This window comes from Hypanus sabinus, chromosome 7, assembly GCF_030144855.1.
Source record: "Hypanus sabinus isolate sHypSab1 chromosome 7, sHypSab1.hap1, whole genome shotgun sequence".
NCBI lineage: Eukaryota > Metazoa > Chordata > Chondrichthyes > Myliobatiformes > Dasyatidae > Hypanus > Hypanus sabinus.
The window spans coordinates 4,327,777-4,354,340 of record NC_082712.1 but is presented as its reverse complement, the minus strand read 5'-3'; the positions used below and the strand labels follow the sequence as shown (position 1 = coordinate 4,354,340).

General features: G+C 46.9%; 1 protein-coding gene across 5 annotated transcripts in view; it reads right to left on the bottom strand.

Moving 5' to 3' along the window:
- Positions 1–26,564, bottom strand: part of aadat (aminoadipate aminotransferase) — a 346,606-nt gene that overhangs the window by 173,209 nt on the left and 146,833 nt on the right. For all 5 annotated transcript variants that reach the window (XM_059974093.1, XM_059974096.1, XM_059974094.1 and 2 more), the window contains 2 exons: positions 21,105–21,187; positions 6,523–6,619 (listed from right to left, as the gene is read on the bottom strand). In XM_059974093.1, the coding sequence (XP_059830076.1) occupies positions 6,523–6,619; positions 21,105–21,187 (180 nt within the window). The remainder of the gene's footprint in view (positions 1–6,522; positions 6,620–21,104; positions 21,188–26,564) is intronic.

Genomic DNA, 26,564 nt, shown 5'->3' with positions numbered 1-26,564 from the left:
TCCCCTCCCCCGACCCCCATACCAGACAGTGTTGCAGCGTGTCAGAACGCTCTCCATGGAAATTACAGAGAATTGTGTGCTGGACGCAGAGGCTAGTGAGGTGGTAGGTGAGGACAAGAGTAACCCTATCCCTGGTTTGGCGACAAGAGGAAGGGGCGAGGGCAGATGTGTGTGAAATGAAGGAGGAAGGGAAGCCCCTTTCTTTGAAGAAGGAGAACATCTCAGTTGTTCTGGAATGAAAAGTCTCATCCTGAGAGTAGATACAGTGGAGATGCTGGAACTGAGAGAAGGGGTGGCATTTTTACAAGAGACAGGGTGGGAAGAGGAATAGTCCAGGTAGCTGTGAGAGTCATCAGTAGATAGGCTGTCTCCACAGATGGAGACAGATGTTTGAGAAAGAGAAGGAAGTGTCAGAAGTGGACCGAGTAAATTTGAGGGCAGGGTCAAAGTTGGAGGCAAAGTTGATGAAATCCACGAACTCAGTATGGGTGCAAGAAGCAGCACCAATGTAGTCGTCGATGTAGTGTAGGAAGAGTTGGGGAGCAATGCCGGTGTAAGCTTGGAACATGAACTGTCCCACGTAGACGATGAAAGGGCAGACGTAGCTGGGACCCATGTCAGTGCCCATGGCATCACCTTTGGCTTGAAGGAGATGGAAGGAGGAAAAGGAGGAATTATTGAGGGCAAGGACCTGTTCTGCCAGACGGCAGAGAATGGTGGTGGAGGGGAACTGATTGAATCTGTTGTCCAGAAAGAAGCAGAGAGCTTTAATGCCCTCCTGATGGGGGATGGAAGTGTATAGGGACTGAACATCAATCATGAAAATGAGACTGTTCCTCCAAAATGTTAAGAATCCTGCTAACAACTCTGTATTCTGCCTTCAAAATTGATCTTCCAAAGCGAATCTTTTCATATTTTTCCTGGTTGAATTCCATCATCCCAAGCAATGATGTATTCCCAAACTTTGTAAAGTGTTGGCTAAACCACACCTGCAGGCTTGCAAGCAGTTTTGAGCCCCTTATCTAGGAAACAATGTGCTGCCATTGGAGAGGGTCCAGAGGAGGTTCACGAGAATCTTCCTAGGAATGAAAGTGTTAATGTATGAGGATCATTTGATGGCTCTGAGGCTGCACTCACTGGAGTTCAGAAGAATGAAGGTGGAGTCTCATTGAAAGGCCTAGATAGAGTGGATGTGGGGAGGATGTTTCCAATAGTAGGAGAGTCTAGGTCCAGAGGAACAGCATCAGAATAGAAGGACATCCCTTTAGAACAGAGATGAGGAGGTATTTCTTTAGCCTGAGGGTGGCGAATCTGTGGCCCAGTTTTTGGAAATGTTTTTACAACTGGTTTTAATGGATTCTTAATTAGTAAGGGAGTCAAAGGTTACAGGGAAAAGGCAGGAGAATGGGGCACAGAGGGTTAAGCAAGTCAGTCATGATGAAATAGTGAAGCAGACTTGATGGGCCAAAAGGTTAATTCTACTCCTAACTCTTATGGGCTTACGATTTCAAGATCTGTGGGGAAGAAAAAGAAGACTGGAGGAGTTTAAAATCAAGTCTTAAAGTTGATGTACAATATTTCAGCCATTGTGTCACAAGTACCATGCAATGTGTTACCACATACACTGTTAGAATGCACTGAAGTTCCAATTCCTGAATCAATATTTCCAAGAAAAGTAAATGGCTGGTGAATTTGGAAGTGGGTTGAGTACAAAGGAGATTCACTGCTTAATCAATAACTCTTAAAACAGAGTTAGCAGGAAGTCTAAAAGAATTATTCAGAGCCCACAACAACTTCAAATGTAGTGAGACTGCCCGCGATTACTAATATTCATGTAGCATAGAAACTGTGTTGAACATCAATCATCCAGTTACACTAATCATACTCTCATCCTATTAAGTAATACGGTAATCATTGCTCTGAAAGGTTAAGCATAGAACATCTTAATCCATCTGAATGGATCGATCTGCCAAGAATCCAAACTGTATCTCATCAGTTTGTACTGGGGATGTATCTTTAAATGACTCACATTTATATTGTCTCTGCCATCTCCTATTTATTATATAATATACCATTTGCCCAGGCCTGAATTGTATGGAGAGGCTGTGGATGGCAAGACAAAGCCTCTCTAACATACCGTGAATACAGAAACTTGGTAAAATTATTACATTTTATTTTGTGTATGTGTGTGGCTGAGAGGGGAGAGGGCGATGTGTTTTCAAAGATTCAAAGTACAATTATATAAGTGTGAAGATTCATCTTCAAGGTAACAGAAATACTCCACCTCCGAATGAACAACATGTGAATTTTATTTTTTTTAAGAACTGATTTTAATCTATCTGGAAACCAAAAGCAATAATAAAAAAGAGGGGAGGTAATTACTGGTTTTACACCCTGCCTGGTTAGTTTTGTTTTAAGCCTTACATCTGAACACAGATGATTCAAAGCCAATATGGGGACATACTTCCTTATCCAAAGGGTAGTGGAGATTTGAAATTCCTTCCCCTAAAAACTAAAAAGTGAGAGCGGTGTGAATTGAAAACCTGTATGTGATGGGTTTTGAAGTCAAGAGTTGGAAGAGGTATGGAATCAAGGTAGAAAAATGGAGCTAAAATACACATCAGCTATTAGTTATTTGAATGATGAAACAGGCTAGAAGGGTTTAATGGCTTTCTCTTGATTATTCGCCCAATTCCTGTAATTGTCGTAATCCATTATTAAAGCAATTTGCTATTCTAATTTATGGCAGTTCTGATCATACCAAGGGAAAATCAGATGAAGGTCATTGACGAAAAACACACTGTTTTTCTTTCCATCAATGTTGCCCGACCAGTGCTTTTCCTGCATTTTCTGTTTTGTCCGTGTCACTCCTCTACTGCCAAGATGAAATTGCCAAAGTTTCAATAACTCTATCTGAGATTATCTGAGCCAGGATAAATCACCATCTTTAAAGAGGCAGGGAAGTGTCATGCTCCTCCAAAAGGACCGTGATCTTGTCATGGTTTGGAGGATTGCGTGCCTCAGTGACCCGAAGAACTATGTTGGCTGGAGTCAGGGCTTTATGCTTTGGCTCTCGATAGGGTCACCAATGCCAAAGAGGTCAAAGGGTAGAGGGCAAACTAAGACTGGTCTACTGGTTCTTCTGGTTCAGAGGTTTAACTTGGGGCTAACAGCCTTAACTGGTTGAACAAAATACAAACAGCAATGAAGAATCCTTCTGCGCCTGATTGGCCAAGGTCAGAGATGGAAGACCTCCATTGCATCTGTAAACGCCAGCGGAGTAATGGATAGTAAGGTGAGGATGGTGCTAGCAAGAATCACATCACTCCTCATGGTTCCAGTTTGATGTCCTTTTCCACAACCTCACTAATTTGATTAATAGGACTGGATATTACAATCCCTAAAGTTTCTGCTCTGCACTTGACTTGAGTGGAAGTAGTTCTTAAAGATGACCACTAGATGATGTCACTACCATTACGACACATCTTCAGTTGGGTACCTCGACATCACTGGGTGTTTCGGCCTTTTATCACAAGACACCCTCAGCCAAGGCAGGCCCACCACAGGCTGATCAGACCTGGGTGTGTGTTCCACGGTTAGTCTCCAGTTGGTCACTTGGCAGCCCAGACAGCATCCCTTCATTTCAGCCACAGTCAGTGAATGCTCATTTTGGCGACTTTAGCAGGTGCTTTGATTGCCTTCCTATGGGCCTGCCCTCTGACTCCTCCTTCCCTCAGCAGCCTTATGGTGGAACTGGCTACAAAGCCCCCGCACCCCACCTCAACTGGGCGCACTTTTATGTTCCAGCCTTGCTCCTCTGCTTCAACTGCAAGGTTGTCATATCGCAGCCTTTTCCGTTCGTGAGCCCCATCCACAGCATCCTCCCAGGGGACCGTCAGCTCAATGGTAAAGACAGGAGATGGACCAAAGGACCAGGTCAGGCTGCAGGTTGGTCATCGCAATTTCAGATGGGAAGGTAAGTTTCTGGCCTAAATCGACACGCATTTCCCAGTCCCTGGCTGCACTCAGTGGGCATGAGTCGTGAGGTGAGGGGTTAGCCCCCGGTTTCTCTCCTTCCCAGATGAAGGATGGTAGTTGTGGGACTGTTGTCTGGGCACTGAGAGGCCTGGCGTTGGTGGTTACTCTCCTACACTCAAGCTCAGCTGCCGAACACCTCAGCACTTGGTTGTGTCACCAGGTGTATCTGCCTTGTGTTAGGCTGGTCTTGCAGCTAACCAAGACGTGCTTGAGGGATGCAGGGACTGGACACAGAGGACAGGCTGGATCCTCTCCCAGCCAAAGATTTAGGTTTGTAGGAGAGGGCAGGACATCATATGTTGCTCTGATGATGAAGCTCAATCTGTTTGACTCCATGCTCCACAGATCACTCCATGTGATTTCCCTCCTCACAACACCCTCCCACCTCATCCAGCAGTCTAGCTTGGCTTGGGATGTTGCTTTGGTGCATCTGGCTGCTGCTTCGTGCTGACGCACCTCCTCCACCACCAGGTGCCGGTGTTCGGTTGTTGTAGCCTTTTGCCAGGTAGGTTTCATTGCTTCAAGGCCAAAGCCTCCTCTGCCCTGTTGGACATAGTCCACTATGTCCCAGTGTGGGAGGGTGGCTTCTGCATCCAGTACTGCTGCGGCTGGGGTTCATTTCTTCCCTGTTGCTAGAGCAGCAACAACGCCTCTTACGATTGGGTCCTGAGATTTTTTGAGTGTCATTTCCAGCCTTGCTTTGGCACATCTGTATTCCCCCACCAGGCTAGAAATTGGCAGAGAAATGGCTCCATTCCCGTAAAGTCCTATGCTGCTAAGGCATCTCGGCAGCCCAAGCTACTTCCCCACATGTGAGTTCACCAGCCTCTCCAGCCGACTTGCATGAGACATCGTGACCTCATGGATGGTAATTGGCCACATAAGTCAGGGCAGCAGTCCAAACTGAAAGCACCAAAGCTTCAACCTCCCTGGGAGAGCCGTGTTGTTGATTAGCTTGAGGCCACTGATTGTATCCTGCCTTAGTTGTTCCACCTGCTCGGTGTCTCTGAGGTCTGTGTTGTACCAACGTCCAAGGCTTTTGATGGGCTTCTCCAGGACAGTTGGTATTAGCTCAGCGTTGATACAACACCTTATATCAGTGAGCTGGCCTTTGACAATTGAGATACTGCGAGACTTACTGAGTTTGATCTCCATTCGTGCCCATTTCATGTTTCCCTGGAGTTTATCCAGCAGGCGTTTGCTGCATGCTTTTGTTGTTGTAATTGTGGTCATGTCATCCATGTACGCCCTGATTGGAGGAAGACGCAGCCCATTCTTCAAGCGTTTCCGTCTGACCACCCATTGTGATGCTCGGTCAATGAGCTCCACTGCCATGATAAATGCCAGAGGAGAGATGGTACAGCCCGCCATTATGCCTAGCTCAAGGTGCTGCCATGTGGTTGCGTTATCTTGTGTTGTGACACAGCACTGCAGATCCTGGAAGTAGGCTTTGACCAGCTTTGTGATGCCCTGTGGAACCTGGAAAAAGTTGAAAGCTGCCTACAGTCTGGTGAGGCACCGACCCAAAAGCATTGGCAAGATCTAGGAAGACCACATGCAGGTCTTTCTTTTCTTTCTTGGCAGTTTGTATCTGGCGCCAGATGACATTTGCATGTCCCAGACATCCTGGGAAACCAGGTATTCCTGCTTTCTGCACTGATGTGTTGACGAAGTGGTTGCTCTGCAAAAAGGCTGGGAGTCTGCGAGCCACGACACCAAAGAAGATCTTTTCTTCCACATTCAGGAGACCGATCTGACGGAACTGACTGATTGTTGAGAAATTCTTCTCTTTGGGAATTAGTACCCCTCCCGCCCTTCGCCATGCCTTACGTATAATTCCTTTCCCCCATGCCACCTTCATTAATTTCCAGACGTATTTCAGGGTGCTGGGGTGCTCTTATAGCCTGTATGGGATGCCACTGGGCCCTGGAGCTGATGCTGATCTTGCTCGTTTAACTTTACTTTCCACCTCCCTCCGTGTAGGGGGCCTCGTCCATGTGGTGCTCAGGTGGCGTGTCATTCAGAATGGTGACTGGCTCGCGCCTCTGGTAATCAGGTGCTCCTCCAGTCTCCTCACAGGACCCCGCTCTTCTCCTTCCCAAAGAGGCTTTTGACGAACTTGTAAGGGTCTCTGTAAAAGCTTGCCCTCTGCTCTTCGCAGCTTTGTCACGTCAGCGGAGTAAGGTGAGGATGGTGCTGGCCGGAGCTACCTCACTCCTCATGGTTCCAGTTTGATATTCTTTTCCACCACCTCACTAAGATTTGGCTTGCAATAGATTCCTTAATAGTGCTACACCTCTACTGAGCAAACCACACACTTAGAGGAAAACTGTCGTTATTAAAGAGATTTCACGTAAAGACATCAGTGATCGATATCACAGCACTTTTCACCCCATGTTACGTGAATATTGGTTACAAATGTGGAACAATGAGGCGAAGGCAACAGTTAAAGTTTCAGTTGGATGTGGTGCTGGTCCTACCCACCTGGGAGAATGTGCTGCTTTGCATAGTGGAGGACTGGATGTGGAGAACGATCCTATCGACGAGTGGCTTAGGACCAGAAAGAAATCCAATTCGTATTCTGTTAAAACACAATGCATTGACATCGGCTTATTATATAACTTCATTTATTTATTTAGAGGTACAGTGCGGAACAGCCTCATCTGGTCCAGTGAGCCGCACTGCCAGCAACCCGTCAATTTAACCCTTACCTGCCCAACTCCAGGGCAATTTCCAATGACCAATTAACCGATTAACCAGTATGTCTCTGGACTATCATTAGGATTGTCAATAACCCCTTCCATCCATCCAACAATCTCTTGATCCCCCACCACCAGGCAGGAGGTGCCAGAGCATTAGGACGAGGTCTGTTAGGATAGGAAACCACTTCTTCCCCCCAGGTCATAAGTCTACCGAGCCCCCTGTCATCAGCCAGTCCTCCTCACGTATGAAGGACCGGTAGTGTTATGCTGTTTACTTTTTCACTTCTGTCATTGTGAATTACTTGTGGTAATGTCACTCTAGGTGTTGTGTGTGTGTTATTCACGTTGCTCTGGCGGCTTCGTTAGGCAGCGCACACACGAATGGCGGAAATGACAATAAACTTGAACCAAGGTACAGTGTAAACCTTCTACTTGGTGCCATCCAGTCACGTCATGCTACACACAGGTACATAGAGGCAGTGAAGTGAAATAAGATTTGGGTGGCACGGTAGTGTAGGAGCTCGCACAACACTTTACAGTACCAGTGACTCTGGTTCAATTCCCGCCTCTGCCTGTAAGGAGTTGGTATGTTCTCTTCATGACCGTGTAGGTTTCCTCCGGGTGCTCCTGTTTCCTCCCACATACCAGCCGGTAGCTCAATTGGTGATTCGGCTAGGATTCGATTTGGGGGGATTGCTGGGGGGTGAGGTTTGAAGGGCCAGAGGGCATTCCATGCTCTATCTCAATAAGTAAGTAAATGATAGATCCTTGGTCTGGACCTCTTATATGATAAACATGAACTCTTGACCTCACAGACCAGCTCGTCATGGCCTTGCACCTAATTGTCTACCTGTATTGCACCTTCTCTGTAAGCGTAACAGTATACTCTTCATCCTGCTACTTATTTGTTTAGTGTGGAACAGGCCCTCCCGGCCCAATGTACCTCCCTGCCCAGCATTCTACCTATTTAACACTAATCTAATCATAGTACATTTTACAATCATCAATTAACCTACTAACCCCACGTCTTTGGAATGTGGGAGGAAATCCGTACAATCGCAAAGAAAACGTACAAGGAAAGCAAAGAGACAATGTTGAGCCCTTATAAGACACTAGTCAGGCTGCCCTTGGGAGTTTTGTCAACAGCTTTGGGCTCCCATATCTCAGAAAGGATGTGTTGTCATTGGAGAGAGTCCAGGGGAGGATCATGAGGATTATTCTGGAAATGAAGGGGTTAACATACGAGAAGCTTTTGGCAGCTTTCTGTCTGCACTCACTGGAGTTCAGAAGAATGTGGGGGGGGGGGGGGGCGGATCTCATTGAAACCTACCGAATGTTGAAAGGACTAGATAGGGTGGATGTGGAGAGGATGTTTCCAGTGGTGGGGGTATCCAGAACTAGAGGGCACAGCCTCAGAATTGAGGGGGTGACCTTTTAGAACAGAGATAATGAGGGATTTTTTTTGCCAGCAAGTAGTATATCTGTGGAATTCTCTGCTACAGACTGCGGTGGAGGCCAAGTCTGTGTGTTTATTTAAGGCGGACGTTGACTGTTTCTGATCTGTTGGTGAGAAGGCAAGTGTATGGGGTTGAGTGCGATCTAGGATCAGCCATGATTGAATGGCGGAGCAGAGTCAATGGGCTGAATGGCCTTGGTAACACAAGACAGAGGGTAGCGGAAAGGGGGGGGGGGGGGGGGAGAGTTTTCCTGTCTTGAGGGCTGTGCCCAGTGGTGTTACTCAAGCATTGGTGCTGGGACCTCTGCTGTTTGTATTGTACATGTCTGATTTACAGTAGGTAGTTTGCAGATGAGTTATGTGTGGTGAGGAAGATTGTCAAAGGACATAGATCAATACAGAACTGTGAAGAAGTCTTAGGCATGTATATATAGCTAGTGTGTCTAATACTTTTGCACAGTACTGTAGTAATTTTATTTATTGGGATACAGTGTGGATCAAGGCCTTCTGGCCCTTTGAACCAGCAACCCCCAATTTAACCCCAGTGTAATCACGGGACAATCTACAATGACCAAATAACCAACCAACTGGGTATGTCTTCGGACCGTGGGAGGAAACCCACCCGGTAATGGGGAGAATGTACAAACTCCTTACAGACTCCTGCCACAAAGTAAAAGACAAATGTCATGACATACGTGAGTGATGATAAACTTGATTCTGATATGGGTCTCCATTGTGGACTGAGGATGGGAAGGGGAAGGGAGAGGGGAGGGAGCTGGAAGCACCAGAGAGATATTCTGTAACGACCGATAAACCAATTGTCAGGAATCAGATGGTGTTGAAGGGCTGGGTGTGTCTGCACCTAACTACCCCTTGGCCTTCCTTCTGACACCTGTCCCTCACCCCTCCTGTAGCGCTCCACTCTCGCCATTCCCAACATCCTTTGCTCCGGCGTGATTTACAAACCCACTCTCCACTCCATGTTGACAAATAGAGTACTATGCAAAAGACTTAGGCACCCCAGCTAGCTCTATATACGAGCCCAAGGCATTTGCACAGTACTGAAGATACAGTATGAGCAAAGAAATTATAAAACGAGCTTGATGGGAAAGGTCTGGTGCAGGCTGAATCGAGGAGACCAGGCCAAGGCCCAAGAGTGTATTGAACCAGCAGGGCCATGGTCTGAGAGCAAGGAATGGCCCAAGGTCTGGACAATTTAAGTGCCGGGCCAGATTGAAAAGGTCAGGGAGTCGGGCCCGGAGACGAGGCATGGGCTTGCTACACCAAACTGAGACTGTGGCTGGCAACTAACGGGCTACTGGATTGGCTGCAGTGATATCTGGCTTTGTGGCTGTGGACTCACTTTTGTGAACTTTAGTTACTGCACGATATGCTTTCTCTTTTGCGCACTAAGTGTTAGATGTGGCCTTCTTTTTAATGGGTTTCTTTTTGTGGCTGCCTGTAAGAAGGTTATATATACTATACATACCTTGACAATAAATGCTCCTTAACTTCTTGATCTGAACAAGTGTGCAGTGTGTCAGATTGGTTTAAATGCAAGAGTAAGTATAGAACCTGAATCAGATTTATTATCATTGGCATAGCCTACGATATTTGTTGTTTAGCGGCAGAATGGTGCAATACAAGAAAGTTACATTGTATATTAAGATATACAAGTATAGCAAAATGAGAGCAAAATTTTGAGATAGTGCTCATGTGTTAATGGACCATTCAGAAATCTGATGGCAGTGGGGAAGAAGCTGTTCCTAAAACAGTCGAGTGCGTGTCTTCACACTCTCTGATGGTAACAACGTCCTGGGTGGTGGACGTCCTTAATGATTGAAGATGCCTTTTTGAGGCATCACCTCCTGACGACTTCCTCAATGATGGGGAGGTGGCTGAGTTAACAGCTCTCTGCAGCTTTTGTACTCAATAAATGCAAGTCACAGGTCCCTCAAAGTGGATCACAAATGCTTAGGGTGGTAAATGGCACATCTGCGTTCATTGATCAAGACAACTTCTAGTTGGCAAGTCATGTTCTAGCTGTATGCACTCTTGGTTAGGCCACACTTAAGAGTACTGAACACAGTTCTGATCACATTATAAAATTGAGTCATTTTCTTTGGGCTGCTGGAGGCTGAGAGGAAGCATAGTTAGGGTTGATAGAATCTTTTTCTCAGGGTTCGTTCATTATGTGTCATGTTGTATTACATGGGCGATCATGGTCGTTCCACGTCGATGATTGTTCTTAGCCAATTTTTCTACAGAACTGCTTTGCCATTGCCTTCTTCCGGACAGCGTCTTTACAAGACAGGTGACCCCAGCCTTTATCAATACTTTTCAGAGGCTGTCTGTCTGGTGTCAGTGGTCGCATAACCAGGACTTGTGATGTGCACCAGCTGCTCTTACGACCATCCACCACCGGCTCCCAAGGATTCACATGACCATGACCAGGGAGCTAAGCGGGAGCTACACCTTGCCCAAAGGCAGCCTGCAGGCCAGTGGAGAGAAGGAGCACCTCACGCCTACTTTGGTAGAGACGCATCTTCACCTGGCCACTCAGGGCAGAAATGTCAAACACTGGAGGGCATAGCTATTAATAGGGGGGGAAGATTAAAGGAGATTCATAGGGCAAGTTTTTGTTTTTAAACACAGAGTAGTAGATACTTTGAATGCAATGCTGGGAGAGGTGGTGAAAGCAGATACAACGGTGAAGTTTATGAGGGCAGTTAGACAGACAAAGGAACAGGCAGGGAATGAAGGGATGTGGACCAAATGTAGGCAGATGGGCTTAGTTACTTTGGCATCAGGGTCAGTACAGACATTGTGGGCCAAAGGGCCTCTTCCTGTGTGGTAGTTTTTCATGGTTTTGGAAACAAAGTTTAGCTCCTTCCCCTTTGTCTCTGCTAAATGGACATGGAAGCAGTCAAAGTGAAACCTCATCTGGTGTTCAAATGAGTTGGAAACTTAAAGAGGAAGCAACCATTGTCCATAATAACAGCTAGCTAACAGTTACTATGAAGCCTCAATATAGACCATCTCACACTTAACCACCATGTGTACATTAATCCTTAGGGTCACTGTACCTGTGCTGACCCTGAATCCTCAGTCTGCTGCTCTGTACTGCTGTAATCTTGCATCATTTCTTTTAAACTACTTATCTAATTCCTTACTGAAAGTTTTTGTTGAATTTGCTCCCGCTCCCAGCACTTCAGGAAGTGTGCATTGAATGTAAGCAACTTTCTTGGGGAGAAGCACGATCCTCCATCTTCTCTGGTTCCCTGAACGTCGCATCTGCTTCCCGTCTCGCTGCTGAAAATAGGAGCTTCTCTTTCACTCTTTTCACTCCCACCAAAATTAACAGATAATGTGATTTACACTAGATCTTTGTTAGTTTTTTTTGTGTGGAGACAGAGGGATGGGGGGGGAGACGATGTTCTTGCGTTTCACCTGGGGGGAGTTGGGTTGGTGGGGGGGGGGGGTTGATGATCGTTTTGCCATTCTTTTTTTGTGTGAAGATTTACTGTTTCTCTCTGAACTGACTTCCATGGTTTTCCTTTGCTTCATGGTTATTTGGAGAAGAACAATCTCAGAGTTGTATACATACGTACTTCAATAATAAAAGAACCCTTGAAGAGATTATGCAGATACTGGAAATCCAGAGTAATACACATCAAAACGCTGGAGGACTCAGGTCAGGCGGCATCCATGGAAAGAAACAAACAATCCACGACCTTTCACCAGTCCTGACGAAGGGTCTCAACCCAAAACATCGACTGTTTATTCCTCTCCATAGATGCCGCGTTCCGCCAGCATTTTGATGTGCGTTACTATAATTTACACCAGCTCAACTGCCTGAATTGTTTACACTGAAAATCTCTGCCCTTTTCCCAAAGCAAACTACTTTCTCCTTCGCATGGAACATTAGTTGCCATAGCAACAATTGTACAGCATTCTTATCTTGCCCATTCTTAGTTAATATTAATAGGAGGTTTTCAATTTTCTTTTAACAAGGTCATCATGCACATGTGCGTCACTGTACTTTTGTCGATCAATACTCAATAGATTTTCACTCTGCAGTATCTCTGAGGTCTTTAAAGGGTCCTTTTGTCAATCTACAGTGCCTTCAGAAAATGATAGGATTTTATTGCCCCAGAAAGAGCCCATTGCACCCATTACAACTTTGTTGAATGGTAAAGATCATGAAATGAATGCCGTTTTCCCAGCTCACAGTAAATTTCTACAGATTTATTGTAGAGACTATTCTGACTGGTCGCATCACTGTCTGGGACGGAGGCACCGTTGCACAGGATCGGACGAAACTGCAGAGGACCACAAACTCAGTCAGATCCAGGATGGACACAAGCCTCTCCATCAAGATCCAGGATGGACACAGGCCTCTCCATCAGGATCCAGCATGGACACAGGCCTCTCCATCAGGATCCAGGATGGACACAAGGCCTCTCCATCAGGATCCAGCATGGACACAGGCCTCTCCATCAGGATCCAGGATGGACACAAGGCCTCTCCATCAGGATCCAGGATGGACACAAGCCTCTCCATCCGGATCCAGCATGGACACAAGCCTCTCCATCAGGATCCAGGATGGACACAAGCCTCTCCATCAGGATCCAGGACGGACACAAGCCTCTCCATCAAGATCCAGGATGGACACAAGGCCTCTCCATCAGAATCCAGGATGGACACAAGCCTCTCCATCAGGATCCAGGATGGACACAGGCCTCTCCATCAGGATCCAGGATGGACACAAGCCTCTCCATCCAGGATGGACACAAGCCTCTCCATCCAGGATGGACACAAGCCTCTCCATCAGGATCCAGGATGGACACAAGCCTCTCCATCAGGATCCAGGACGGACACAAACCTCTCCATCAGGATCCAGGATGGACACAAGGCCTCTCCATCAAGATCCAGGATGGACACAGGCCTCTCCATCAGGATCCAGGACGGACACAAGGCCTCTCCATCAGGATCCAGGACGGACACAAGCCTCTCTATCAGGATCCAGGACGGACACAAACCTCTCCATCAGGATCCAGGATGGACACAAGGCCTCTCCATCAAGATCCAGGATGGACACAGGCCTCTCCATCAGGATCCAGGACGGACACAAGCCTCTCCATCAGGATCCAGGACGGACACAAACCTCCATCAGGATCCAGGATGGACACAAGGCCTCTCCATCAAGATCCAGGATGGACACAAGCCTCTCCATCAGGATCCAGGATGGACACAAGCCGCTCCATCAGGATCCAGGACGGACACAAGCCTCTCCATCAAGATCCAGGATGGACACAGGCCTCTCCATCAGGATCCAGGACGGACTCAAGCCTCTCCATCAAGATCCAGGATGGACACAGGCCTCTCCATCAGGATCCAGGACGGACACAAGCCTCTACATCAGGATCCAGCATGGACACAGGCCTCTCCATCAGGATCCAGCATGGACACAGGCCTCTCCATCAGGATCCAGCATGGACACAGGCCTCTCCATCAAGATCCAGGACGGACACAAGCCTCTCCATCAGGATCCAGGATGGACACAGGCCTCTCCATCAGGATCCAGGATGGACACAGGCCTCTCCATCAGGATCCAGGATGGACACAAGCCTCTCCATCAGGATCCAGGACGGACACAGGCCTCTCCATCAGGATCCAGGACGGACATAAGCCTCTCCATCAAGATCCAGGACGGACACAAGCCTCTCCATCAAGATACAGGACGGACACAAGCCTCTCCATCAGGATCCAGGACGGACACAAGCCTCTCCATCAAGATCCAGGACGGACACAAGCCTCTCCATCAGGATCCAGGACGGACACAAGGCCTCTCCATCAGGATCCAGCATGGACACAAGGCCTCTCCATCAGGATCCAGCATGGACACAAGGCCTCTCCATCAGGATCCAGGACGGACACAAGGCCTCTCCATCAAGATCCAGCTTGGACACAGGCCTCTCCATCAGGATCCAGGATGGACACAAGCCTCTCCATCAGGATCCAGCTTGGACACAGGCCTCTCCATCAGGATCCAGCTTGGACACAGGCCTCTCCATCAGGATCCAGGACGGACACAAGCCTCTCCATCAGGATCCAGGATGGACACAAGGCCTCTCCATCAGGATCCAGCATGGACACAAGGCCTCTCCATCAGGATCCAGCATGGACACAAGGCCTCTCCATCAGGATCCAGGATGGACACAGGCCTCTCCATCAAGATCCAGGATGGACACAGGCCTCTCCATCAGGATCCAGGATGGACACAGGCCTCTCCATCAGGATCCAGGATGGACACAGGCCTCTCCATCAAGATCCAGGACGGACACAGGCCTCTCCATCAGGATCCAGGACGGACACAAGCCTCTCCATCAGGATCCAGGACGGACACAAGGCCTCTCCATCAGGATCCAGGACGGACACAAGCCTCTCTATCAGGATCCAGGACGGACACAAGCCTCTCCATCAGGATCCAGCATGGACACAAGGCCTCTCCATCAAGATCCAGGATGGACACAAGCCTCTCCATCAGGATCCAGCATGGACACAGGCCTCTCCATCAAGATCCAGGACGGACACAGGCCTCTCCATCAGGATCCAGGACGGACACAAGCCTCTCCATCAGGATCCAGGACGGACACAAGGCCTCTCCATCAGGATCCAGGACGGACACAAGCCTCTCTATCAGGATCCAGGACGGACACAAGCCTCTCCATCAAGATCCAGGATGGACACAAGCCTCTCCATCAGGATCCAGGATGGACACAGGCCTCTCCATCAGGATCCAGGATGGACACAAGGCCTCTCCATCAGGATCCAGGATGGACACAAGGCCTCTCCATCAGGATCCAGGATGGACACAAGGCCTCTCCATCAGGATCCAGGATGGACACAGGCCTCTCCATCAAGATCCAGGATGGACACAGGCCTCTCCATCAGTATCCAGGATGGACACAAGGCCTCTCCATCAAGATCCAGGATGGACACAGGCCTCTCCATCAGGATCCAGGATGGACACAAGCCTCTCCATCCAGGACGGACACAAGCCTCTCCATCAGGATCCAGGAAGGACACAAGCCTCTCCATCAGGATCCAGGACGGACACAAGCCTCTCCATCAGGATCCAGGATGGACACAAGCCGCTCCATCAGGATGCAGGACGGACACAAGCCTCTCCATCAAGATCCAGGATGGACACAGGCCTCTCCATCAAGATCCAGGATGGACACAAGCCTCTCCATCAGGATCCAGGATGGACACAAGGCCTCTCCATCAGGATCCAGCATGGACACAAGCCTCTCCATCAGGATCCAGGACGGACACAAGCCTCTCCATCAGGATCCAGGATGGACACAGGCCTCTCCATCAGGATCCAGGATGGACACAGGCCTCTCCATCAGGATCCAGGATGGACACAAGGCCTCTCCATCCAGGACGGACACAAGCCTCTCCATCAGGATCCAGGAAGGACACAAGCCTCTCCATCAGGATCCAGGATGGACACAAGCCGCTCCATCAGGATCCAGGATGGACACAGGCCTCTCCATCAGGATCCAGGATGGACACAAGCCTCTCCATCAGGATCCAGCATGGACACAAGCCTCTCCATCAGGATCCAGCATGGACACAAGCCTCTCCATCAGGATCCAGGACGGACACAAGCCTCTCCATCAGGATCCAGGATGGACACAAGCCTCTACATCAGGATCCAGGATGGACACAGGCCTCTCCATCAGGACCCAGCATGGACACAAGGCCTCTCCATCAAGATCCAGGACGGACACAAGCCTCTCCATCAGGATCCAGGATGGACACAAGCCTCTCCATCAGGATCCAGGATGGACACAAGCCTCTCCATCAAGATCCAGGACGGACACAAGCCTCTCCATCAAGATCCAGGACGGACACAAGCCTCTCCATCAGGATCCAGGATGGACACAAGCCTCTCCATCAGGATCCAGGATGGACACAAGCCTCTCCATCAGGATCCAGGATGGACACAAGCCTCTCCATCAGGATCCAGGATGGACACAAGCCTCTCCATCAAGATCCAGGACGGACACAGGCCTCTCCATCAAGATCCAGGATGGACACAGGCCTCTCCATCAAGATCCAGGATGGACACAGGCCTCTCCATCAGGATCCAGCATGGACACAGGCCTCTCCATCAAGATCCAGGATGGACACAGGCCTCTCCATCAGGATCCAGGATGGACACAGGCCTCTCCATCAAGATCCAGGACGGACACAAGCCTCTCCATCAGGATCCAGGACGGACACAAGCCTCTCCATCAGGATCCAGGACGGACACAAGGCCTCTCCATCAGGATCCAGGACGGACACAAGCCTCTCTATCAAAGGCAATGCCTCAGGAAGGCGGCATCCACCAATAAGGACCTTCTCCACCCCCCCCCCCCCCAGCACATGCCTCCTTCTCATTACTGCCACCAGGGAGGAGGTACAAGAGCCAGAATACAACCATTTAACATTCTCCCCTCTGCCATCAGACTTCTGAATGGACAATGACTCCATGAACCCTACTGCACTAAGTTACTCTCTTTTTCACTATTTAAAAAAACATTTCTTATAGTATCTAATAGAAATTGTTTAATGTATTGCACGGTAGTGCTACTGCAAACAAATTTCATGACGTGTCGGTGATACTAAACTTGATTCTGATTGTGTACAGTATATCATGTTTCTGTGACTTGTATTATACATGTACTGACAGCTCCACAACTCTCCCTCTGCCCCTTACTCTACTCCCTAAACACTCATGAATGTGTGGCCAGATTCCGCTCTAACCCTTTTCACAAGTTCACGAATTGATACCACCTGATCTCAAACTACGAAGAGGTGGAGTACACGAGGAAGGGCCTGATAACATTGTGTCCTCAATGTTAGCAAAACAAAGGAGGTAGTTACTGACTTCAGAAAGCAGGATAGAGGACATGCTCAAGTCTGTATAAATGGTGCCGAGGAGGAGATGATAGAGAACTTCAAGTTCCTAGGTGTAAACTTTACCAATGTCAGAATATATCAACAAGTACCACTAGGCTCAAGGATGGCTCCGTCCTACTGTTATAAGATTCTTGAATAGACCTCTTTATGAGTAACTGATCTCTTCGTCTACCTCAGTGTGGCCCTTATACTTTGTTGACTTGTTCTGCACCTTCTCAGTATCTGCAGCACCATATTCTGCATTCTGCTGAACTGGCTCAGTCACGTAGACCCAATGTCCAAGAAAGCATGTCATTAAGGAACCTCTACAATTTTCAATGACACCCTATCCGGAGGCATTTCAGTGTGATATGGTAAATTCTCCACAAACAACAGAAAGAAATTGCATAAAGCTGTCAACACAGCGTAGTCTATTTGAAAATCAGTCTCCCCTCCCACATTTGCTACTTTGTTGGTAAAGCAGCCAACGTAGTTAAAGATCACTCCCATTCTGATCATCCTCGTCTCTGGCGTTCTTCGGGCAGAAGATAGAAAAGCCTGAGAATATGTAACCCCAGGCTATGGACAGCTTTGATCCCACTGTTACGTGATCCTCGAACAGATCTCTTCCATGGTAAAGAACTGATAAAATCATAGAACACAGCAGCACAGAAACAAGCCCTTCAGCCCATCTAGTCCATGCCAAACTATTAATCAGCCTAGACCCATTGATCTGCACCCTCCATGTCACATACTGCTCATGTACCTATCCAAATTTCTCTAAAGTGTTGAAATCAAACTCCACCACTTCTGCTGCCAACTCGTTCCACACTCTCACCTCCCTCGAAGTGAAGTCCCCGACCCCATGATCCCCTGAAACATTTCACCTTTCACATTTAACCCATGACCTCTAGTTCGTCTCACCAACCTTAGTGTAAAAAGCATATCTATAAAAAACCCTGTCTGTCCCCTCATAACTTTATATGCCTCCGTCAAATCTCCCTTCAAACTTCTACATTCTAGGGAATAAACTTCTGATCTATTAAATCTTCCCTTATAATTCAGGTCCTCCAGTCGCAGCACTAACCTCACAAATTTTCTCTGCACTCTTTGAATCTTATTGATGTCTTTCCAGTAGGTAGGTGACCAGAACTGCACACAATACTCCAAATTAGGCCTCACAAATGCCTTATCCAATTTCAACATAACGTCCCAACTCCTGTATGCAATACTTTGATTTATGAAGGCCAATGTGCCAAAAACTTTCTTTACAACCCTGTCAACCTCTGATGCCACTTTCAATGAATTATGGACCTGTGTTCCCAGATCCCTTTGATTTCCAACACTCCTCAGAGCCCTACTGTGCACAGTGCAATTTCTAATCTGCTTGGACCCCCCCAAAGTGCAATACCTTACACTGGTCTGCATTAAATCACATCTGGCCATTTTTCAGCCAATTTCTCTGCTGCAAGCTTTGATGGTCTTTTTTGCTGTCCACTACACCCCCAATCTTAGTGTCATCTGCAAATTTGCTGATCCAGTTAATTACATTATTATCCAGATCCTTGATATAGATGATAAACAACAATGGACCCAGCACTGGTCCCTGCAGCACTCCACAAGTCACAGGCCTCCAGACAGAGAGGCAACCATCAACTAACACACTCTGGCTTCTCCCACAAAGCCAATGTCCTATCTAATTTACTACCTCATCCTGAATGCCAAGTAACTAAACCTTCTGGACATGCCTTCCACGTGGGAAGGTTGCCTTGCCTTTATCAACATCCCTGGTAACATCCTTGAAAAGTTCTAAGATCAGTTAAACTCCATGTACATCTGTCGTGATCTCTTGATCTATATAGCTGTGGCACTTGCAGTTCCTTTGCCGAACTGAACTTTCTCTGTATCTACACAACTAAATTCTGCATTGTGCTACCAGGGAAATTGGTTGAGGCAAGTACAATAACATTTAAAAAACATTTGGATAGGAAAGGTTAAGGGAATATGGTTCAAATGTGAACAAATGGCACCTTGGTTGGCATGGACAAGTTGGGCTGAAGGGCTGCTAAAGCAATATCCTGTAACTCCATGATCTCCCAAAATGAGGGGTGACCTATCGAATGTTGAAAGACCTCAGCAGAAAGCATGTGGAGAGGATGTTTTCTATAGCAAGGGAGTCCAGGACAAGGGGGCACAGCCTCAGAATAGAGGGGTGTTCTTTTAGTAAGGAGATGAGGAGGAATTTCTTCAGCCAGAGATTGGTGTACCTGAGGAATTTGTTGCCACAGGTGGTTGTGGAGGCCAAGTCTTTACGTATATTTAAGGCAGAGGGTGATAGCTCTCCCTTAAGTTCCTCTGACATGATGTAGTTGTAGTGCTTGGTGCTGCATTTATCTTCTTTTGTACGCAAAGATCATTAGTTTAGAAAGATCATTTCTTTAGTAATTACAAAACATATTATCTGAATTTCATCTCCATCTAAAATGGGTGGCGCTATGATGGTGCTTGACAGTGAATTCTTCGAGCTCATCTGCGGAAACAGCTTCATCTCTACCTTTCATGTCTCTCTTTCCTTTTCAAGACAGATGGGGCTCTGTCGAAGACCCTGACCTGGAGCTGAAACTTCGGTTCTTTGCAGCCATTTTTCAATATCCCAAGGACGTGGCATAGAAGCTGAAAGTGCCTTCTGAGGCTTTGTGGCCTTAGGGACGAGCCGATTCTATGCCGGTAAACAGAACATCGGGAACAATAAAACTGTTGAGGACTCTGTACTTGGTGAATCTCACGATCTCTCTTTTTCTCTCGCTGGTGGGGGAGCATTTGTTGCTGATTCTTGAGTTGGAGAACTCAGGGTGAAGAAGGTGATGCAGCAGTCTTTGAATTAGTGAGGTGTTTTCTTAATGTCTCCCCTCATAGGGACACCTCTATGTCCCTTTATTGGGGGGGGGGAGTGAGAGAGAGAGAGAGCTTGTGGCATGTCGAATTGTCGGGTGAACGATGATCTTTTGTTGTAAAGCAGATCATGGTCTCTCAGGGGCTTTGCTATTGCTTGCTTGGTGAGTGGGTGCTGATGCTTTTTGCTGAAATACGTGAAGGAGAGGGAGGAGGAGGGGGAGCGGAGGGTTGATGTTTTGCTTCTGCTTGTGCATGATGTTTTACTGTCACTCATTCTTTAGGGTGTTCTGTTTTCATGAATGTCTGTGAAGAGCAAGAATTTCAGGTTGTACATCGTATACATTCTCTGATATTAAATGGGGCTATTGAACATATTTCCATGTTTGAGTGTAACGTGACCAGTGTCACTATGGTGTTAAAAATAAAATGTTGACTTTGTTCAGATTCATCACATTTACTTGTAATTAAAGTCAATTTTTTGTTTTTTATACCTTACATAAAAACAATAAAAAGTAAAATACAAATACAGTGTGCTGTGACATCAGCAGTGTAGGTGGAGACCGAAAGCCTGCCGTTGTCCGATTCAGGTATTCTGATGCTGCTGGGTTGCTTTTGTTACCCTGCACACATTATATTTTCATTATATTAATGGTGTGTGTAATAACTAACTGTTAAGTAGATGAACAAATGTAAGACAAAGACAGTTTACGGATAGCACAAACTCAAAGATGTGAATGCTAGCAATCCCAAACAGCCACGACTGTCCACCTGGACGGCTGGGGTAGTGATGGCTTACCTTTCTGATGGCTTATTGTTTCATGCAGAAAAATTTTAAAAAATATTATATAAAACTAACTTCAGGGTAAATGTATAAGCTGTACATGTAATGTACATAGATTTCATGTTTAAGCTCGGGTCCCATCGCCAAGGTATCTCGTTATATAGATGAAAACAATCCAAAATCCAAAACACTTCCAGCCTCAAGCATTTTGGAAAAGGGATGCTCAACCTGCAATAAATACTACATGAGCGTAGAAGCAAATAAATACCCTTACCCTGAGGATAAGATCTTGGAGAAGGAGTCTGTCCTGAGTACCCGACCATCAACATCCAGAGCGAGGAATGATGGTGCCCAGGGCTGGAAATGAAAGGAGGAACGAAGGAGAGTGATAGTTAGATTCACAGTTACTGGCACTTGTTATTTGAGTGTGAATTTGCATTCCAGTTACAGAGAAACTCGGCAAACAAACCAGGGGCTGGATAGACCAGAAATACTCAGCAAGTCAGGCAGCATTTATGGGAAGAGAAACAGAATCAATGTTTCAATTCAGAGACCCTTAAGTGAGAACAGGGAAAGAAAGATAAAGAAAGGCAGCTTTAGAGGTACTGAGTCAGAGAGTTCTCCAGCACAGAAACGGACCTTTTGGCTCACAGCACCCAGCTGCACCGTTGCTCCTTTCCGCGCCTTGTGGCACAACCTTGCCATTTCTTTAGCATTTCTGTCTGTTTTGTTATGAAGTCGAGTTGCTAGCTCGATGCACAACCCAGCACAGATGCAAGGAGCCAGCTAGGTTCAAACCCGGGACCACTTGCCTCGAAATCCAGTGTGGATGCCACTACACCACCAGCCAGCTTAACCCTGCTACGCTGATCCCATTTAAAGCACCACACACAAAATGCTAGAGAACTCAGCATGTCAGGTAGCATCTACAGAAAAAAATAAGCAATTGACTTTTTGGGCCAAGACCCTTCTTCAGGAATGCCCCCATTTGCTTGCATTAAGACCATATTCCTCAAGGCACAGCACCTCAAGAACATAAATACGGTGAGGTACAGGTACACTGAAGAAACTTGCTTGCAGATGAATCACAGGGATGTACAGTAGATTCATACAGTCAGTTTACCATAATATTGTGGGCCGAAAAGCCTGTTCCTGTGTTATACTGTTGTATGTTCCACCATACAAAGAGCACATGCAGGAGAGTGAAGAAAAAACTGCAAAACAAGACATTAAGAATAAAAAAATCCCACAACCAGAGACAAATCCACGGTAGATCAAGAGGTGGCCCACAGCGTCCTGTTGTGAGGTTGAGTCAGGAGCTTGATGACTGTAGGTAGATAGCTGTTCCTGACCCCATCCTGTTTTAAGCTACAGAGGATGAAGGTCAAAGAGTGGAAAGGAAAGAGGAATCACTGAGGGGGAACAAAGCAAAAGAGACAAATCTAACTCCCATCAGAGATCTGACATGAACTGCTTCAAAGTTGGCCTTCCTAGAAGAGAGTGTTAAATGATGTGCCTTATTATCAGGAGTGATGCCTTTCCAATGAGGAAATCCAAAGCTCTGACCACTTTGTCTATATATCTTGCTGACTCAGTTAAGCAACCAGCAGAATTCAAGGCCGTGCCTACACCGGACAATCCCTCTTCTCTTCTCTCCTCTCCAATCAGACAGAAGATACAAAATCCAGAAATCGCCTGCAATAAGGCTTAAGGATGACTTGTATCTCTTTGTTATCAAAGTTCAAAGTAAATTTATTATCAAAGTACATAGACAACCCTTCGATTAATTTTCCTGCAGGCATTCTCAATAAATCTACAATAGAATCAATGAAAGACTGCATCAACCTGGGATTCAAATAGTGTGAAAAAGACAACAAACTGCAGATACAAAAAAGAAATAATAAACAAACAATAAATATCGAGAATATGAGATGAAGAGTCCTTAAAAGTGAGTCCATTAGCTGTGGGAACATTTCAACGATGGGGTAAGTGAAGTTGAGTGAAGTTATCAGACTCTTGAATGGACTTCCTGTATGATACAATGGACTCTTGGCTTCATACAACAGTGGCAATCGTCCACTCGACTATACCAAGGGGCAGCTTGTAGAGCAATTCAGTGCTGTCTGTGTGAAGTTTGCCCATTCGCTCTGTATTTTTCCACTATGTGTTCTGCTCCATCATGCATCTCAAAACTATCTGTGGTTTGGAAGGCTAATAGGTTACTGTAAATTGTAGATATGTGATAGATTCTGGGGTGAGGTAGAATATAGAGCGGAACAGGACCTTTGTCCCACAATATTGTGCTCAACTATTTACCTAGTAGTTAAAAGTTTAACTAAATTAAATCGTCCTGTCTACTCATCCCTCCATTCTCCACAAATCCATTTGTCTCTATTCCAGCCTCTGACATGCCTCTATTGTATTTGTTTCCTGACTGTATAAAAGAACTTGTCCCACATGACTTCCCTGAAAGTTGCCCTATTTCTCCTGAAAAGCATGTCTTCTAGTATTTGGGTAATGGGGTGGAGATACGTCTCTACCGAAGAAGGTTAAGGCACTTCACCCTTTACCAGCCTGCAGGTCACCTTTGGGCAAGATGCAGCACCTACTTAGCACTCCCCTCCCTCGATCAGGGTCACATGCAGCCATGGAGCAGGTGATGGACGGTTGTATGCGCAGCTAGTACATATCACAAGTCCTGGATATGCAGCCATTGATGCCAGGCAGACAATCTCTGAAGAGTATTGATAATGGCTGGGGTCACCCGTCTTGTAAAGACACTGCCTAGAAGAAGGCAATGACAAACCATGTCTGTAGAAAAATTTGCCAAGAACAATCATGGCCATGAGACCATGATCACCCCCATCAAACGACACGGCATGGCACAAGGGTAAATCATGCTTGACTAATTGGTTGGAGTTTTTCAAGGATGTAACCAGGAAGTTAGACGGGGGAGATCCAGTGGATGTAGTGTACCTCGATTTTCAGAAGGCATTTGATAAGGTCCCACATAGAAGACTGGTGGGTAAAATCAAGGCTCAGGGCATCGGGGGGAAGACATTGACATGGATAGAAAACTGGTTGGCAGATAGAAAGCAAAGGGTAGCGGTGAATGGGTGTTTCTTGGAATGGCAGGTGGTGACTAGTGGGGTGCCACAGGGCTCGGTATTGGGACCACAGCTGTTTACAATTTACGTCAACGATTTGGATGAAGGCATTGAAAATAACATCAGCAAATTTGCTGATGATACTAAGCTAGGTGGCAGTGTGACATGTGATGAGGATGTTAGGAGAATTCAGGGTGACTTGGATAGGCTGGGTGAGTGGGCAGATACTTGGCAGATGGCGTTTAATGTGAATAAGTGTGAGGTTATCCACTTTGGGAGTAAGAACAGGAAGGCAGATTATTATCTGAACGGTGTAAAGTTAGGTAAGGGAGAAATACAAAGAGATCTCGGAGTCCTTGTTCATCAGTCACTGAAGGTGAATGAGCAAGTACAGCAGGCAGTGAAGAAGGCTAATGGAATGTTGGCCTTTATTACAAAGGGAATTGAGTACAAGAGCAAGGAAATCCTCTTGCATTTGTACAGAGCCCCGGTGAGACCACACCTGGAGTATTGTGTACAGTTTTGGTCTCCAGGGTTAAGGAAGGACATCCTGGCTGTAGAGGAAGTGCAGCGTAGATTCACAAGTTTAATTCCTGGGATGTCTGGACTGTCTTACGCAGAGAGGTTAGAGAGACTGGGCTTGTACACGCTGGAATTAAGGAGATTGAGAGGGGATCTGATTGCAACATATAAGATTATTAAGGGATTGGACAAGATAGAGGCAGGAAATATGCCTCCAGATGCTGGGAGAGTCCAGTACCAGAGGGCATGGTTTGTGAATAAGGGGTAGGTCATTTAGGACAGAGTTAAGGAAAAACTTCTTCTCCCAGAGAGTTGTGGGGGTCTGGAATGCACTGCCTCGGAAGGTAGTGGAGGCCAATTCTCTGGATGCTTTCAAGAAGGAGCTAGATAGTATCTTATGGATAGGGGAATCAAGGGATATGGGGACAAGGCAGGAACCGGGTATTGATAGTAATTGATCAGCCATGATCTCAAAATGGCGGTGCAGGCTCAAAGGGCCGAATGGTCTACTTCTGCACCTATTGTCTATTGTCTATAATGATGATGGTACTAGTACTGGATGTTTACATCAAAAAGTTCATAATGAGGGAGACTGTATGTAGATCTTGAGGTAAGGATAAATGAAAATTAATCTTTTGGAGAGGAGTGGGAACATAGCACTATGAATGATGCTGTCTTTTCAATGACTCAATTCAATAGTTCAGTCAGTCCACCTTTAAAGATCCCCAGCACAACACAATGAAGCCCTCCAGGTTTGGATCAGCATTTAATGCTTAACTGCTGTTTATTGTGAGCTTGCCCACTGCACCACTCACACGTAGCACAGGCCATGCAAATAGTTCTGATGAAGGGCCCCTGACCCTAAACATTACCCTGTCTCTCCTTCGACAGATGCTGCTTAACCTGCAGAGTGTTCCCAGCATTTCCTGTTTTTATATAAAAATATAATTGGCTGGAAACACTCATGAGATTTATCACTTACTTACTTCCTCCAAGAGGACCGCAACCTTGTTGTTGAGTTTGGAGGCTTCCGAGCCTCAGTGACCCGGAGAGCTATGTGGGCTGAGGTCAGGGCTTTACGCTTTGGCTCTTGGTAGGGTCACCTATTCCAAACAGGTCAAAGGGCAGCGGTCCATTGGTTCGGGAATTCAGCTCAGGGTGAACCACCGCGACTGGCCAAACAAAACTGCAATGAAGAACCCTTCCACGCCTGAGTGCGATGGGATTCGAGTCTCCACCTGGGATTTGCACACTGGCAGTAGTGAAAACCGAGAGGAAGCTACTGACATAATGAAGGAAACCTTGAACACCACCAGAAATGGAGGACCTTCGTTGCTGGCCTAAATGCCAGCGGTGTAACAGGCAGCATGTAAGCAAGCTATTTATTTAGGGGTAGAGTGGGGTGGAGTTTAGGAGGGATGATGGTGCCTAACGGAGCCTAACGACTCCTTTGCTGGCATCTTTGCAAACAGCTCTATTTCTACCTTTAACATCTTTACTTTTCCCTTTCAGGGTTCTTTTGAAGAGCCTGACCTGGAGACACACGCAGGCTTTGGTCCTTTGCGGGAATGGGCCCGTTCTCGGGGTTCCATGGCTGGCCGCTATTCGACATGCCCGAGGATCTCGACCGCGTTTGGAAGCCTCAGATCTCGGGGCTCTGGAGGCGGGTGGAGCGAGGGTCGGTGTCGCGGCGGGAGACTCGGGAGGCCAGAAAATCTTTTGCTGTGGGCCTGAAGACCCGAGATCTTTGCGATCTTTGAACACAGAGCTCGTAAAATGAGATGAAATGGACTTTTAAGATGGTAAACCGGCGGGTTGTTGTTATGTCTCCCGCTCGCTGTGGAAATGGTTACACCTCCCCCTCCCTGGCCAGGGAGAGACAGAGAAGCTGTGGGTTGTCGAAATTTGGATGAAATGTGAAGCTTCTGGGGTAACTTTGGTCTGTGTCTTTGCTATTGCTTGGGCTTGGTGATGGTACCGATGCACGTTTTTTTTGCTGGTGGGGGGGGGGGGATCTTTGCTCGCTGCCACTTACACACGGGAGGGGGGAGCTGGGGGGGGTGTAGCTTGGGGTTCTCATGTTCTCATTCTTTGGGCACTTCTCT